Source organism: Nycticebus coucang, chromosome 24 (assembly GCF_027406575.1).
Source record: "Nycticebus coucang isolate mNycCou1 chromosome 24, mNycCou1.pri, whole genome shotgun sequence".
In the NCBI taxonomy this organism is placed as follows: Eukaryota; Metazoa; Chordata; class Mammalia; order Primates; family Lorisidae; genus Nycticebus; species Nycticebus coucang.
Window position 1 is genome coordinate 19,439,573 of NC_069803.1, and position 16,330 is coordinate 19,455,902.

The following is a 16,330-nucleotide window of genomic DNA, read 5'->3' on the forward strand; positions in this document are numbered from 1 at the left end:
GGGGACTGCTCCTCCTCCTGCCAAGTGTCCCTTTTTTTCCACACCCTCTGTCTTCCCTGTTAGTCACAGATGCCATCCTGGTGGTTGGCGGTCCACACTACGCCCAGATCTCTCAGAACAAGACTAAATACTCTGTGCTCTGCAGAGGGCAGAACTTCAGACTACCATGGGAGGGGGAAAGGGTGGACTGGGAGTTTGGATTGGTGGGGAGAAATGTCTGTTCAATTTTATGCCTGGTGGGGTGGTGTCTAGGTTCATAAGTGGGACCTCCCTGGAGAAAGAGACCTGGAGTTAGTGGCTCTCTCCAGGGAGGCAAAATGAGAGGTCTTTTGTTCCCTGTTTCTTGCAGATAGCCTGTGGCAGGCCCCTTGCTGGGGGGAGGGGTCTCCCATCCGCTAGTCAATAGGCTTTGTACCTATAATTTGTTTTCTTGAATGCTCTTCTTTGGAGTTACAGCTTGTAGAACTTCTTTCTTGGCTCAGCTCCTGGTCCTTGGCTTCATAGAGTCCGATTCCATCCAGTTTTTCTTCCTCTGCTTGGGAGCCTCTGCCGAAGGTTGCTACCAGTCAGCCATCTTCCCCCAAATAAAAGTTTTTATTTGGAAAACTTAGGACATTATGGGGTGAGACGATTTTTCCTCAATGGAGTGTTCCTCTCATTCTCTTCCTTGTCTCCTAGTTATATTCTTTTCCTTCATTCTGGACTTTCCCATTAAAGAAAAAACATAAACATGTATTGTAAATCTGAGTTGAAATCTTGTGGACACTGGGTGAATGCCTTTACGAATATGTGTCTCTGATTCCTCTGAGTTAAAAAGGGGGTAACACTTATATTTTTCAGTGCCAGAAGTGGAGGGAACGCTAAACAATTATTTGCTAGTTGGATGAATAAATGATAATAAGTCACATTTTTGGTACTGAGTCAGCATTTAATGAAAGTTCCCCTTCCATCTTCATTTATTGTCCTCTAAGATCAGTCTGAGCAAAATAGCAAGATGCCCATTTCTGAAAAGAAAACTAGCTGGGCATGTTGGCACAATTGTAATCGACCTGGGAGGCTGAGACAGGAGGATCACTCTAGCCCAAGAGTGTGAGGTTGCAGGGAGCTATGATGATGCCACTACACTCTAGCCGAATCCCTAACAAAATGCTAAGCAGTAGAATTTTCACCAATTGTTTTTGGAAAAAGATGGCGAGTTCTTGGAATGGCAAACTCTCTCCTTTGTTAGGCAATTTCTGGGGGCTGCCACGGCATTTGTAAACTGTGGTGTTGGGAATGGATGTGATGTTTACTATGTTAATGAGGGTAGATCACTTGAGGACACAGTCACCTTGCTGATGCTCACGCTCTAAGGACCCCCCTTTTTGTGGCCTTGCTCGTGTCCCCACTTTATGCTTTCTTCACCTCTGTCTGGTTGGTCAGTTTTTGGAGATCCCTGTGCTAGACCAAACATCTGGTCACTGCTAGGAAACCCCCTTGACATGTCATCTGTCTCTTCTTGGACATCCCCTCCTGTCAATTTGTCCCTCCTATTGTAGACAAAGCGTCTTCCTCCTTATCCCCGCCTAACAGGTCTTATTATGAAAGTTTAGGTGGACCAAAGGGAGATGCTGTTGGTTCCCTGCCATGAAGGAGCATGAGCCAATTTCTGGCATGAGCCAGATTGGAGAAGTGTTCAAAGTCAGAAAACAAAGATTACACGACAGAATTCAATAACACATCAACAGACTATACATTATAATCAAGTGGCATTTATCTCTAGAATGTCTTGGCTTAACACATGTAAATCAGTTGATGTGATACATTACATTAAACATAATGAGGGGCAAAACCCACAAAATCATCACAATAGATGTAAAAAAACTCATGCGTCAAACATCAACATACTCTTGATATAAACAACATAGGGATACATAGTTTCTCAAAAGTCACCCCAGAGTCAATATACATAGAAAAATTCTTGCAAAGTATACCTTTATTTACAATAGATTACAGAATTTTACATAACATTTAACAAAATATTCTCTATGTGTAAGAAAGGAATTGATGAAAAAGTGTACCATAAACTGGGGGTGTGATGGAAACCTTCCCACTTCCCCTGCATCCTCCAGAGGTGGTTGGATCTGCTCTTGCTGGACCCCTCCCAAGCTCTCACCTTGCCCTTCACTTGTAGGAAGTCTGCCATCAGGCTTCCAGGGGGCAGGAACTGGGTGACATCCAAGGGCACAGCCTGCCCAGCCCGTGGGGGTCTGAGAGAACGAACTTCTCCAGGCTTTCCCAATGAAAAGAATTGAGTGAGATGGTCACAGGGGCTACCTGGGGTCCTGCAACTACATTTCCCAGAGTCCCTGGGGAGGCTCCAGGCAGATGTGGGGGCGGGGACACTTAGAAAAGGAATGGGAGCAGCTGCTCTGCGGAATTTGAAAGCCAGAGGATCGCGTTCAGCCTGGTTCTTGGGCACAGGGAACTGATCAGCCGAGCTCAGTAAGTAACTCGAAGCGCGCTTTAAAATTGGGGTTTAATCCTTTCCCTCCAATGTGGGTAGGGATCTAGATTCTGAATTTCCAGTTCCAGCGTGTTCAGAAAGTTTGGCTGGTACAGACTTTGAGTCTGATGCCACAACTCTCTATAGCATTGTGGTGACTTTACCAGGCGCTTGATTCATTGCTTCTGGTTCGAATGACAGGCCGACCTATTTGTTTCTGTGAGAACGTGGCTCAAGTCATGTCCCTTATCTACAACTTGGTTTCTCCATCAGTAAAATGGATTTAATAATCCTGCTTAAAGGGAGGTTGCTAGGGCTTAGTACACATGTGTTAAACGATAGTTACTGTATTTAAAGTAAACTTTCTCCACTGGGTTTTCCTCTTCCATACCTGTAACCACTGTCTCCTGTCCACTCTGGGGACTAGCTGTCCCAGAGAACCCAGCTGTCCTGAAGGCAGCACACTCCTGACAGCTCCTTCTGCTGTCGCATTAACTGATCAGAAAACTCCCAAGGATGGTGAAGTTGCTGTCCTGGGAGGTTGTGCTGGGTTGTCTGCAAAGTCTAGTGGGGATTCCCCGGGGAGGAGGAGGGTAGAGCCTGGTGGAGTTTTAGTGGGGATGTCTCAAGGAGCTGTAAATGACAAACATGAATTCCTTAGCTGTCAGATGAGGGCATCAGCCCCTGAACACAGGTGTGTGGAATTCTCCACTGGAGAGAGGAGCTCATCCAGGACAACATCCCCGGGCTGGGTGGGATGGGCTTTGGGCTCTGGACTCTGCTCTGGTGCTCTGGCGGGATGCCCACGGAGTGTATGACTGTTGTGATAAACTGTTCTTTCCTTCCTCTCAGCCCCTCCTTTTATTTCGTGAAATGCCCCCCTATCCTTGAAAAGGCACTTTGTAACTATTGACTGTCTAGCTGTGTCCTCCCTGAGGCTGAGTCTGGCCTTCCCACTGTTCAGCTCCATAGCAGTCAGCCTGTCCTTTTGCTTCCCTAGACTGGGGCAAGTTCCCACACTCCCTGTCTGGCCACCACAGGCATTTACTGGGAGAGTGTTCTGTGTACCCTTCTGTACCTCTGGTGGGGACCAGTAGGTCTAATGGGCTTCACTGGAGTCACCATCTTTAAAAAAAAGTTTTTTCAAATTATAAGGAATTCACTCTCCAGTTCCCTTCAACCTCCAGCCCCCTACATTTAGATACTTTCTGCCTTTACATTTCAATAATTTAAACAGAATACGTTATATTAATGGTTTTTTAATTGGGAGCTATTACCCTGGATAATCTCTAGTGCATTGCGTTCCCAAGGTTAACAATAAAACAAAAAAGACACTGTTACTTCTCAGAAACTGCCAACTCACCTGTAACTAGGGTTTCTCCAATTAAAGTTTGCATGCCTAATTCATTATACCATGGCTGAGTAACATAACAAAAGATGGCTGTTCAATTACAGTAATCGTATTAAATGGATTAATATGTTTAATACATTTAGATAAATTACAATTAAAACAATTTAAAGAGAGTCCATGGTAAATTTTAGTTATAGAAATGTTGCCAACTAGTAAAAGCCTAGGAGGTGGAACATAAGCCACAACATAATGTAGAGTTTGAGATCCATTTTACATCACTTCATCAGTGGGCTCCAGGACTTCCACTAGCTGAACGGCTGCTGCCAGGTGCCAGAGATGTTTTGGCTAACTCTTGATTCTGTTGTGAAAATATTGAGAATCCATTCTCTAGTAGTGACACAATCATTTATGCTATAAGAGGTAAGCAGTCTTCTAGATTAGTCCCGTAGTTTCTGATCATCTCCTTGGATAGGGATGAGAACTGGAGAGTTATAAGGTGATGTCACTTGGTAATTTATCAATTCCCATTCAGGAAGCCAACAAGGACTGTTAGCTGTTCTAGGAAAGATGCAAACATGTCCTCTTCTCCATATGAACACAGCATCAGGTCCTTACCAGGTATCAGTTAAGGGGAACTTCACAGAACCTCAGGGTCTGTAGAGGATGGAGCTTTCCAAAAATGTTCTGCTGCAGTGACCTAAAGTATCAACTTTTAAAAAAATTTTAAGTGAAAAGAGCGTGAGAAAGAAGGTTATGTGAAGTTCCAGGATATATCTCCCCCTTTTATAACTTTAGTAATTGAAGTTTAAGGGTGTGATGAGAAGGTCTAGGAAAATCTAGGTCTATAGGGTTGTAAGGTACACCTGTTTTAAGGGTGATAGAAATGTTGAACAAAAGGAAGAGAAAGTTTTATTTATGCAATCAGGACCATTGTCTGTTTCCATTAGTCCTGGGATTGCAGGACTAATTGCAAACGTAGTTAAGCAATGAGCAATAACACATCTAGCAGGTTTATCCAGGCATGCGGTGGGGGTGTGTGTGTGTGTGTATGAATGAAATCAGAGTGTCAACTGTAACGTGAATGAAAGAGAGTTTCTCAAATGATGGGAGATGAGTAATAGCCATTTGTGAAAGTTGATTAGATAATAGGCCACGTGGATTCATGCCCAAGTGAGGAACAGGGAGATGTGGGCAGAAAGGGCAATTGTACTATTTGGGAAGCTGTTTCATGAGTGAGATGAAATTGAGGTGGAGGGCAGCGGCATTATGATGAGGAATAGCATGAGATAATTCAGCGGAGGATTGAGAAGTTACTGGAAAAGTGTGTTTATCAGCTAAAGCGTTGCCTTGAGCCAATGGGCCTGGAAAAGAAGCACAAACTCAGAACAGAACCACAAAACATCGTTCTGGGTGTGCACAGATAAGTTTCTGTAAATGAAGAAATTGATTAAACAAAGATTCATCTGTGGTACGTCCAATAAGAGTTGGTTCAACAGTGGCTAAAACACTTACCAAATATTTGCTGTCAGTGTAAATGGTAAAAGAAGTCTGGGAGAAGTCAGTGAAAGCCATAATACCAGCATGTTGTTCCACATGTTGAGCTGAGGAACAAAAGATTTTTTCAGTGAAAGTTTCGTTGTCAATGACTGTACTTGCAATACCCGTAATAGAACCATCTGTGAAAATGGTAGGGACCTGAGGGATTGGTTGGGAAACAATAGTAGTAGAGAAAAGAAAAGAAGTGGAGGTAGCAAAATGAATAATTTATCTGGTGGTAATGACAGTCCACATGGCCAGTGAAATTAGCAAAGGCAGTTTGCCACCAAGATGATTTTTCCCAAAGCCAGTGATGTTGGTCAGCAGAATAAGGGACAATGGTAAATGCAGGGTTATATCATAGGAGTTGCCAAAGTCGTCAGCGACCTTTAAGAATTAAACTAGCAAAAAAAAAAAAAAAAAAAAAAGAATTAAACTAGCAGTCATCTCATTATAAGGAGTTAAAATCTTTTTTGGTGTAGTTCCCAAATGGATCTACTCTAAAGGGCCAAATATTGCCATGATAAAGCAGTGGGAGTAAACCAAAAGTGAAATGTTTACAATTGCCAGGGTGAAGTGGGATAGTAAAAAGCAACCTTTTAAAGCCATAATTACTAAGGAGTAGTGCCATGGAATAGCTGTTGGGGACAGAATTCCTGGTTGCAGAGGTTTTATAATTTCTGGGGTTTTAGTAATAGCTCTAAGGTTTTGTAAACACAACCGGTAGGGAGATGTCAAAGTTGGGTAATTTTCATATCAGGAGAAGCAGTGATGATATTTTGAGTAGCATAAGCTATAACTCTTTTTTTTTTTTAATGTAATTAGAATTAATTACTCTTGGTAAAATGAAAAGATTTTTCATAGGTAAATTACTGCATCCTACAAGAAGTCCTTTTTTAGATAAGGGGCCATAAATACCTGTTGGGATAGCATGAGGGTCCATTTTTGGTGGTGGGACTGAGGTCCAATTCTGGGCTGTCTTTGGAGGCTCTGAACAGTTGGGAAACAATAGACATGGCCCCTGTTGTAAGATGGGCTGGGGCTGGTCTCTCAACCTGTTTCCCAAAACAGGATTTCTATGTAACTGATTTCTGTTTTGTTTGAAGTCAGGTTAGTAATACTCTTGGACATGTTGATTTTCAATTAAAGTCCTTGCAGTTTGTTTTTAATTTCTGAAGTTATTTTTTTATAGGACAAATTTTGGATTCAGTCCCCTTTTGAAGATAATTTTTGAGATGAATTAAAATTCTTGCTGACAATATATACAAAGACAGGCCGATATTTGAATATTAGAAAATATAGAAATATACTTCATAGAAAATTAATAATTCCTTCATATTAGATAATATTATTTATACATTCTTAACATATCGAGTAACCTTAATACGTCTTTCCAAGACTTTCAGTGGTCTTAATATTTTAAAAGGACTAAATTTAGAGTTTTAATATTGAAAGATTTGTTAAATACTAAGGGCTTAAAACATTCATTCAAAAAGTTTTTAAGGGTAAGATATGGTTGATTGGATCATATGTAAATTCTTTCATAAATTTTTTATTATGAATGTATTTAATTCTGCACAAGTAATTTAAAAATATTTGAAATTTTTCTGGATTGTCTTGCCTATCACTATTTTAAATAACTATTTTGTTTTAGGACAAAATTTATTATATAAGTTTTTTTTTTTCTTACAATGCCATTTTCTTTTCTGTCTAAATTTTTCTTACTTTTAAAAAACCATTTATCATAAAGTAGGATTACAATTTACTCTGAAGTTAATTATTTAATTGGCCAACCTGATAATTAGAAGTTTTAAAAGGCAAGAATTTTATTTTGATGACTCTTTTTCAAACAATTTAAATAGTTAAATTATTACAATTGAAAGAGATTGTATGGAAAATAGCATTGATACAGGATTTTCCCACTCAGAGCTAGACAGGGACTCCCCACATTTCAGGCTTAGGTGAGCTCAGAAATTACACTTCTATGTTTAGGGAGAAACAGGTGGTAGCCTGAAGGCCACACCTTCTGAACTCCAGCCAGGGTATGAACAAAGCAGCCTGAAATGTTTTGTGAGGCCCCAATCTGAGTAGGGAGCACACACCCTAATCCTCTCTCTACAATCAAAATTGTAAAGAAGCAATGAGTTTACCCTGGGGGAGAGGCTGTACTCATTTATTTGTTAAAATATCTATTTAGTTTATAAAGGTATGTTTCCATTTACCAAGTTCTGACTAAAATTTCTTTTAGAACCAAGATTTACATCTGGACAAAGGACTCACGAAGGAGATTTCCGACTTGGGTCTTTTTCCCAGTACCAAAAGCTCTGGCACTTTCCACTCCCTCCGCATGCCCCTCTGTCCAGGAAAATGTCATTTTATTACTCATCTGTGGCCTGTGGGCTTAATTCTTAAATCTCTGAGACCAAGGACTCCCTGAAGAAAGAAATTTTGGTAACAAAGTCATGATACGGTTACTTTTTCTGATGTTTTTCATTGTCTCCTTAAGTCTCCAATGGCCACATGGCCATCAAGGATGAAACCTGTGTCTCAAGACAGAAAGCAGAAAACTCAGAACACTTAGTTTCTTTCACAATAGCCAGGAGGCAGAGCTGGAGCAGGAGAAAGGGGCCATGTGGGCTCGACTGTTATTTCTGCAGCTTTTGGCCCAGGTGTGGAGAAACATGTCTTTAGGCCTTACCATAGTCATCTTTCTAAATGTCAGAATTCAGAGGCTTGATATCAAGAATATAAGTTCACTGTAAAATTCAGCAAAATCTAGAAATGCTAGAGAAGTGGTGGTTCTATAATCTTCAAACATTTCAAATTTAACTGAGAGGACCAGACCAATGCCATCATAGGCCAGAACACTACCATCTTAGAAGTTAAGTTTCACTTTCACCGCCATTTTGTTGTATAAGTTTCACTTTCCAGTGAGCATAGGCAATTTCGCGAAATCATGAGAAAGCTATCCCCCAATCAGGAGACAACCCCTGAATCAGGCCACGCAATGGCCAATCCTGAAGCGCTCCCTGTCCCAAAGCCCAGTACACCCCACCCACTGCGCCGTATTATAAAAATCCCCTGCCCCAGAGCTGAGGGCTCCTGGCTTGGATCCGTTGCAGTGGAGCCCTCGGGAGCCCAAGCTCAAGCTTGCTGCAATAAAAGGCTCTTTTGCTTTTGCATCAGACTCAGATCCCTGGTGGTCTTTGGGGATTTCGCAATCTGGGCACAACATAATAATAGGTTTAAGATTAATTTTATCTGTTACAGAATAGTAAAGTCACTTGAATAAGAAGGGATTTGAGCTTTTGTTTTTCTGATCAGTTACTTAATGTAAGCAGTTACACCCATCTTTTTTGCCAATGAGTTAGAGTTCTTTATATATTTTGATTGTGAAATATAGGCACATGACATGTACAGACACATAAACATAGAAGCAGACATACAGACTTTGCTGGCTTTGGAACATTTCTGAACACATTTTTATTCAGATTATTAAGACTTTAATTACCTAATTTATAGACTTTAGCAATTCACTTAGGTTTAACACACAACAAATATAGAAACACTCAATTTCTTTTTTCTCTTTTTTTTTGAGACAGAGCCTCAAGCTGTCGCCCTGGGTAGAGTGCCATAGCATCACAGCTCACAGCAACCTCCAACTCCTGTCTCAACCTCCCAAGCAGCTGGGACCACAGGCACCTGCCACAACGCCTGGCTATTTTTTGGTTGCAGCTGTCATTGTTGTTTGGTGGGCCCAGGCTGGATTCGAACCTGCAAGCTCAGGTGTATGTGGCTGGTGCCTTAGCCACTTGAGCCACAGGCACCGAGCCAAAACACTCAATTTCTTGAAAACAAAATTAGAACTAATGAAAATTGAAGTGTTCAGCATGCAGCCAAAATAAAGTAGGTGGAGCACAGTGATTGGGGACAACAGGTGTGTGAGAGCAGAATCTCAAGACTCCCAGGAGAAGTCTTCTGGCAGCAGTGCTAGGAGTGTTGAGGACTGCACTTCCAGGCCTGCCCATCCAGGTGACCCCTAGGCTTCCCCAGCAGTACATAGCACTTACCTGAGTAGTCTAGGGATCCCCTTGTGGTCACTTTTAAAGTATTTAAAGTTAATTGAGTTGGAGGTATTGAATCTTTTGAGAATTTGTATCTTAAATAGGAATTGGGCATTTTCATTTGTAATTTTTCAAAATGGTTTATAGGCTTGAAGAATAATTTAGGCCTCAAACCAGGAGCTGAAGATGCTGCAGAGGCAAATTCTTTGAACTTTGGCAAAGGAGGGTATGAAGAGAGGCAAGAGAAAACAGGTTTAGGTAATTCCAGCTGTAGTTATTTGCTAGCCCGGAAGGGTCTGTGCCTGCATCTGAGGTGGAAGAGGAACGTTATTTTTCATAGTCTCGTTCCTCATCTTGTAACTCTTGTTGGAATTCAGGGGGAAGGGTTTTTCTGCCTGAGCAGAAGGGGACCCAGAAGGGGACACACAAAGGGCATCCGTGTTCATAGGGGTTGGGGTGTAAACAGTCTCTAATTAGTTCTCAAAGAGGAAAGGCATCGGTGGGAAATCGAGAGGGACCTTGGGTAGTATAACAAGAGTGTAATTTCTCTCCTACTTTATTCCAACTTGCTGCATTGACCATGCCTTCCTCAGGAAACCAAGGACAGATTTCTTGAACAAATTGGAGAAAGCGTTCTAATCAATTAAAAAGAACATGACAGCCCCTAGTCTTTAACATAGATTTGAGCATTTGAATAAAGAATTCTCACTCTTTAGAGCCTGACTGCCCCATAATTTGTACTCCAGATAAAAACTACCCCTACACACACAAAAATTACTTACCAACTGTGCAGTTTCACTTCGCTCTCACTTTCCCTCACCTGTGTGCAACTACTATTCCATAGTCTGGTTCCTGTTTGGGGCGCCACCTGTCGCAAACCAGTGCAGGAAAGGGAGTGAACCAGAGTGGAATTGGTGGGGAATGAAAAGAATACAGCACAAAAGACAGGGAAACAAAAGGTGGGATCGGGAGGATTGACTGAGCTAATGGCTACAGCCAGCACCAAAGCACAAAATCAGCTTTATTTTACAGTTTCTCCTCGGGGTTGTCCAGGGGGAAGTGGCATAAAGAAAAGACATAGTTTTGGTCTTACAGTACAATAGGAAAATGTAAATGACTTTCACAAAGGCAAATCATCTTGTTACTGGTTTCTACTCAACTTTGTTAACATATGACAAGAAGCAAGAAGGGAAAGAGCATGATGATCCCAGCATAGTTAAGAAAACAAAGGAAAAACTATGTGATTTAGTGGTCACTACTTAATGTTGTTAGCATATGAGAAAGAGAAAGAAGGGAGAGATTTCAAGGATGTCTGCATAACTACACAAAGAAACAGCTATGTGCCTTCTGGCAAAGGGAGCATGAAGAAAGGAATATGGTTGTTTTAGGAACAGAAGAGAAGCAATCAGGGGTTCATTCTCTGAATGTTCCCCAGGCTGTGAGGGCCCTGTCAGTCTCACAGCCCACTCTCTACACATAACCAAAGCTTGGTCCTAGAACACACCTGCTTGAATTGCTCCTCCCTATTTCATGCAACAGTGCATAGAGCTCTCTATGAAAAGCTCACTCACTGTCTACACAGGGGGCAGGAAGATCCCTTTATGACAAACATTGTTCAAATTATAACCCTTCTCATCCCTCTCTCCTTTAGGTTTCTCATCTCACTAGTGTAACAGCCATCTTGCCAGCATAGGCTCTAAAAATTATATTTACCTGTCTGATCTCATCTCGGTCCACTCTTTTCTCGCTCTCTTCTCACTTCACTATTGTTCCAATCACTCTGGCTTCCTAGATGTTTCTTGAACATCTTAACTTTTAAACTCTCTGTTCCCTCTGTTTGGAACAATCCACACATATTGACAGAGATGATTCTCCAGCATCCTCATGATTTTTGTGAGTCATTCTTTAACCACCTTATTTGAAATTGAAGCTCTCCCTGTGCACTCAGGAATCCCTAGCTTTGTTTTGGTTTTCCCCAGGGCACTTACTACAATCTGACAGATTAAACATTTTGTCCAATTGCCAGTTAACTGTGTTACTCTGAGTCCCAGTCAAATGTAAGATTTTTGAGGGAAAGTAAGGCCATGATTAGCAGCAAATATATAACTGATATTCAGGCAACTATTTATCAATCAATGCATGAATGAATATCATTCTTTGAGTTAGAAACTTCGTGTAAGGTTCAACTAAAGGGGAAATCAAGTGAGTTATGTACCATTCTATGTACACTACAGCGCAATTCTTGTGCTTCTATCAGCAACTGTTTATAAGCTTATTTTAATTGATGCCAATTAGAATATCCTTTATATTCATCACAAGGAAAATTACAAATAAGCTATTTATCATTTAGCTCATCATTTAATCTGGATTTCTAGCTTGTCATGCTTGAAAGATTGAAGTAATGATAATACTTTCCTTACAGGATTCTGAAGGTATGAAGTGAATTTATGCACGAAAAGCAATCTTGTACAATGAAGGCAGTAAACAAGGGAATTAGTAAATAAAATATGTGGTGCTTCTAACCACAGAGTGTTTTTAGGTAGATAAAATACATTAAACCTGTGATTCTCAACCATCCTCATACCTCCTTATGCTGTGACCCTTTAATATAGTTCCTCATGTTGTGGTGACCCTGAACCATAAAATTATTTTCATTGCTACTTCATAACTGTAATTTTGCTTCTGTTATGAATCATAATGTAAATATCTAATATGCAGGATGTATTTTCATTGTTACAAAGGGGTCATGACCCACAGGTTGAGAACCACTGCATTATACCTATAGTTAGTCACTCAAAGAAATCTAAGTGCAAATGTAATACAATTTGTCTTGGTTTTGTTTTTTTTTTCCTCAGGAGATCATGGACATCGAAGCATATTTTGAAAGAATTGGTTATGAGAACTCCAGGAAGAAGTTGGACTTGGAAACATTAACTGACGTTCTTCAGCACCAGATCCGAGCTGTTCCCTTCGAGAACCTTAACATACATTGTGGGGAACCCATGGAGTTGGGCTTACAGGCCGTTTTCGATCACATTGTGAGAAGGAAGCGTGGAGGGTGGTGTCTCCAGGTCAATCAACTTCTGTACTGGGCTCTGAGCACAATGGGCTTTGAGACCACAATGTTGGGCGGGTATGTTTACATCACTAAGATTGAACAATACAGCAGTGGCATGGTTCACCTGGTACTGCAGGTGACCATTGGTAGCAAGAAGTACCTTGTTGATGCTGGGTTCGGTGCCTCCTACCAGATGTGGGAGCCTCTGGAGTTAGTTTCTGGGCAGGATCACCCTCAGGTGCCTTGCGTCTTCCGTCTGACAGAAGAGGATGGAATCTGGTACCTGGACCAGATCAGGAGAGAGCAGTATGTTCCCAATGAAGACTTTCTTAATTCTGATCTCCTGGAAAAGAATACATACCAAAAACTCTACTCCTTTACTCTTGAACCTCGAACAATTAAAGATTTTGAGTCTGTGAATATTTACCTGCAGGAATCTCCAGCATCTGTGTTTACAAGCACATCACTTTGTTCCTTGCAGACCCCAGAAGGGGTCCACTGTTTAGTGGGCTTCACACTCACCTATAGGAGATTCAATTATAAGGACAATGTCGATCTGGTAGAGGTTAAGACTCTGGATGAGGAAGAAATAGAAGAAGTGCTGAAAAATATATTTAATATTTCTTTGGAGGGAAAGTTTGTGCCCAAATATAGTGATCGATATTTTACTAGTAAAGAAGCAAAACAAACTTATTTACATTTATTACCCAGCTCACCAGTTATCAACTGATGACCTATCATATTTCCTCTAAACTCCTACATTTTTTTGAAGAGAATCCTGGATGTGAAATCATTTCACCCCTGAAAAACACCAACATATCTAATTAAATATCTTTTTACAGAAACATAACCATATACATTTTCAAATGAATACAAATAATGGTGTTGTAGGGTTAGTCTGTGGTAATCTCGGGAACCGTAGTGGTTTATGCTAGAGAAGTTTGAATAGTGGGTTATTTTTTAATCGATAGAAGATTTTTTAGTAGTGATAGGTAAATAGAATATTGTGGGAAAACAACTTATCGTCTATAAAGTATATTAAATCATTGTTGGCTAGTACAATGCAAATAAAAGTTTTTATTTGGAAGACTTAGGATATTATGGGGTTAGGTGATATTTCCTCAACGGAGTGTTCCTCTCATTCTCTTTCTTGTCTCGTGGTTATATTCTTTTCCTTCGTTCTGGATTTTCCCATAAAAGAAAAATAAAATTATTTTGTAAATCTGAGTTGAAATCTCGTGGACACTGGGTGAATGCCTTTGAATCTGTGTCTCTGATTCCTCTGAGTTAAAAGAGGGATGACATTTATATTTTTCAGTGCCAGAAGTGGAGGGAATGCTAAACAATTATTTGCTAGGTGGATGAATAAATGATATAAGTCACATTTTTGGTACTGAGTCAGCATTTAATGAAAGTTCCCCTTCCATCTTCATTTATTTTCCTCTAAGATCAGTCTGAGCAAAATAGCAAGATGCCCATCTCTGAAAAGAAAACGAGCTGGGCATGTCAGCACAATTGTAGTCTATCTGGGAGGCTGAGACAGGAGGATCACTCTAGCCCAAGAGTGTGAGGTTGCAGGGAGCTATGATGATGCCACTACACTCTAGCCGAATCCCTAACAAAATGCTAAGCAGTAGAATTTTCACCAATTGTTTTTAGGAAAAGGTGGAGAGTTCTTGGAATGGCAAACTCTCTCCTTTGTTAGGCAATTTCTGGGGGCTGCCACGGCATTTGTAAACTGTGGTGTTGGGAATGGATGTGATGTTTACTATGTTAATGAGGGTAGATCACTTGAGGACACAGTCACCTTGCTGATGCTCACGCTCTAAGGACCCCCCTTTTTGTGGCCTTGCTTGTGTCCCCACTTTATGCTTTCTTCACCTCTGTCTGGTTGGTCAGTTTTTGGAGATCCCTGTGCTAGACCAAACATCTGGTCACTGCTAGGAAACCCCCTTGACATGTCATCTGTCTCTTCTTGGACACCCCCTCCTGTCAATTTGTCCCTCCTATTGTAGACAAAGTGTCTTCCTCCTTATCCCCACCTAACAGGTCTTATTATGAAAGGTTAGGTGGACCAAGGGGAGACCCTGGTGGTCCCTGCCATGAAGGAGCATGAGCCAATTTCATGTATTTACCCAGATTGGAGAAATGTTCAAAGTCAGAAAACAAAGATTAAAGGATGAAGCAGAGTAATAACTGCCTCCGACATTGTTAAGACAGGGGGATGAGGTTAAAGATTAATAAAGGTGTCTGGGTTCTTAGGCTGGAGACCCCAAACCTTGTGCAGGGGACCCCAAACCTTCTTGCAAAGGACTGAAAAAGGACCTGCGGGTGGAAGAAGAGAAGTTTCTGAGGCTGGAACATGAAAAGGTAATATTATGGAACTTGGCATTTTAGAACAGGTTTTAAGTACTTTTATCTCTTTTACCTCAATGTTTTATGGGAATGGATAATGTTTCTGAGTGGGGAATATTTCCCTTATCTAATATGGTAAAATAGAAGGTATGTAAATCTACCTGGTAAGTGATACTGACTGGACGTACTAAATGGGAACCAGTAATATTGACTGGACGTACTAAATGGGAACCAGTAAGACTGCCCAGACCACACAGGGTAGAGAGGAAGTTGGAGTGCTGGTGGGGACGCACTGTCCACCAGACAGCCCTCTGTGGACCCTTTCCTGGGCCTAAAGCCTGTGAGTGCCTCCCAGCTATGACTCCCGGAACTGAGAGGAATTGACGCTCATTATGGGACTTTCATTAAAGCCACCCCAATGACTGAAGGACACCTGAGCTACCTTGCTGTCTTGTGTGACAGCAGTGGCCAGAGAGCTCTGTAATGCAATAGGAATGTTGTGGACAGGGTCATGCTGCCTGGGGAGTGAGCAGAGAGCCTCTTTCCCCCTGGGACTGGCTCTGGAACTGTGTGAAAAAGCTGCTGATTCTACAGTGCCCATTACACAACTCTAACCTGACCAACAGAGGACTGCTTGGTGTGTGGGAGGCAGTTCCAAGGTGAATGGACAACTTCCTTTTAGAAGGTTGCTACTTGGACTGGAGTTGAGTCAGGAAAACTTTTTTCTTTTGAGCTTATAGCATTTGGGTAGAGTATAATTTTACAAGTGAAATTGACAAATTTACTTTTCCTCATACCTAATTTCTCCAAAATTTGGAAACTAATTATTGGTGTTATTTTATGGGAATCTAGTTATTTGCATGAGATCAATAAGCATATATTTTCTTTTATAACAGGATACATTGGAATCACTGGTTACTTACTAAACCTTTGACTGGATGATGTATTTTCAGATATAAACATATTGTCTTGATTAATTGAGATGGACTTTTTAGAGCCAGTGAAAAGCCCCTTGGAATAGCCACTCTGGAACCTCATCTGGGTGGTTCCTTTTCAAGGTTCCTGACTTTTCCATAAATAAGAAATGGCAAGTTCTGAAGGCCCAGGAGCCTCAAGACATTTTGGAACCTTGAGAAGAGAAGAATTCACCCCATTTGCACAGGTATCACAGGCACAGTCTGATCTCAAATTCTTGGGCCAGCTTCTGAGATTCAAGGCTTATGAAAGTCTAATCCGAAATTTCTTATAGAATTTCTAGCAAAGGGAACTTAAAAAGAGTCTATCTGGCCAATCACTTCTCCTGTTGCACTTGACGTAAACAATCAGGTCAAGTATATTAAGACTAAAAATTATTGTGCAAATAAGTTTGTGTTAATATGATTTTTTTCTTTGGTAGAAAAGGGGAGGTAGAGAGAGAAAAATGTTTCAGAGGAAAACTAGCACATCTGTTATTAGATTCCAGCCCCAAACATTGTTATTAC

The 16,330-nt window shown here is 41.0% G+C and overlaps 1 protein-coding gene across 1 annotated transcript; it reads left to right on the plus strand.

The window, feature by feature from the left end:
* Positions 1 to 2,378: 2,378 nt before the first annotated feature.
* Positions 2,379 to 13,780, plus strand: LOC128576366 (arylamine N-acetyltransferase 1-like). Its single transcript, XM_053578480.1, has 2 exons — positions 2,379 to 2,484; positions 12,292 to 13,780. The coding sequence occupies exon 2, from the start codon at positions 12,298 to 12,300 to the stop codon at positions 13,222 to 13,224; it is 927 nt and encodes a 308-aa protein (XP_053434455.1). The 5' UTR covers positions 2,379 to 2,484; positions 12,292 to 12,297; the 3' UTR covers positions 13,225 to 13,780.
* Positions 13,781 to 16,330: the final 2,550 nt, after the last annotated feature.

Coding starts and splice junctions, on each gene's coding strand:
- LOC128576366 (XM_053578480.1), top strand. CDS start 12,298: ATGGACATCGAAGCATATTTTGAAAGAATTGGTTATGAGAACTCCAGG.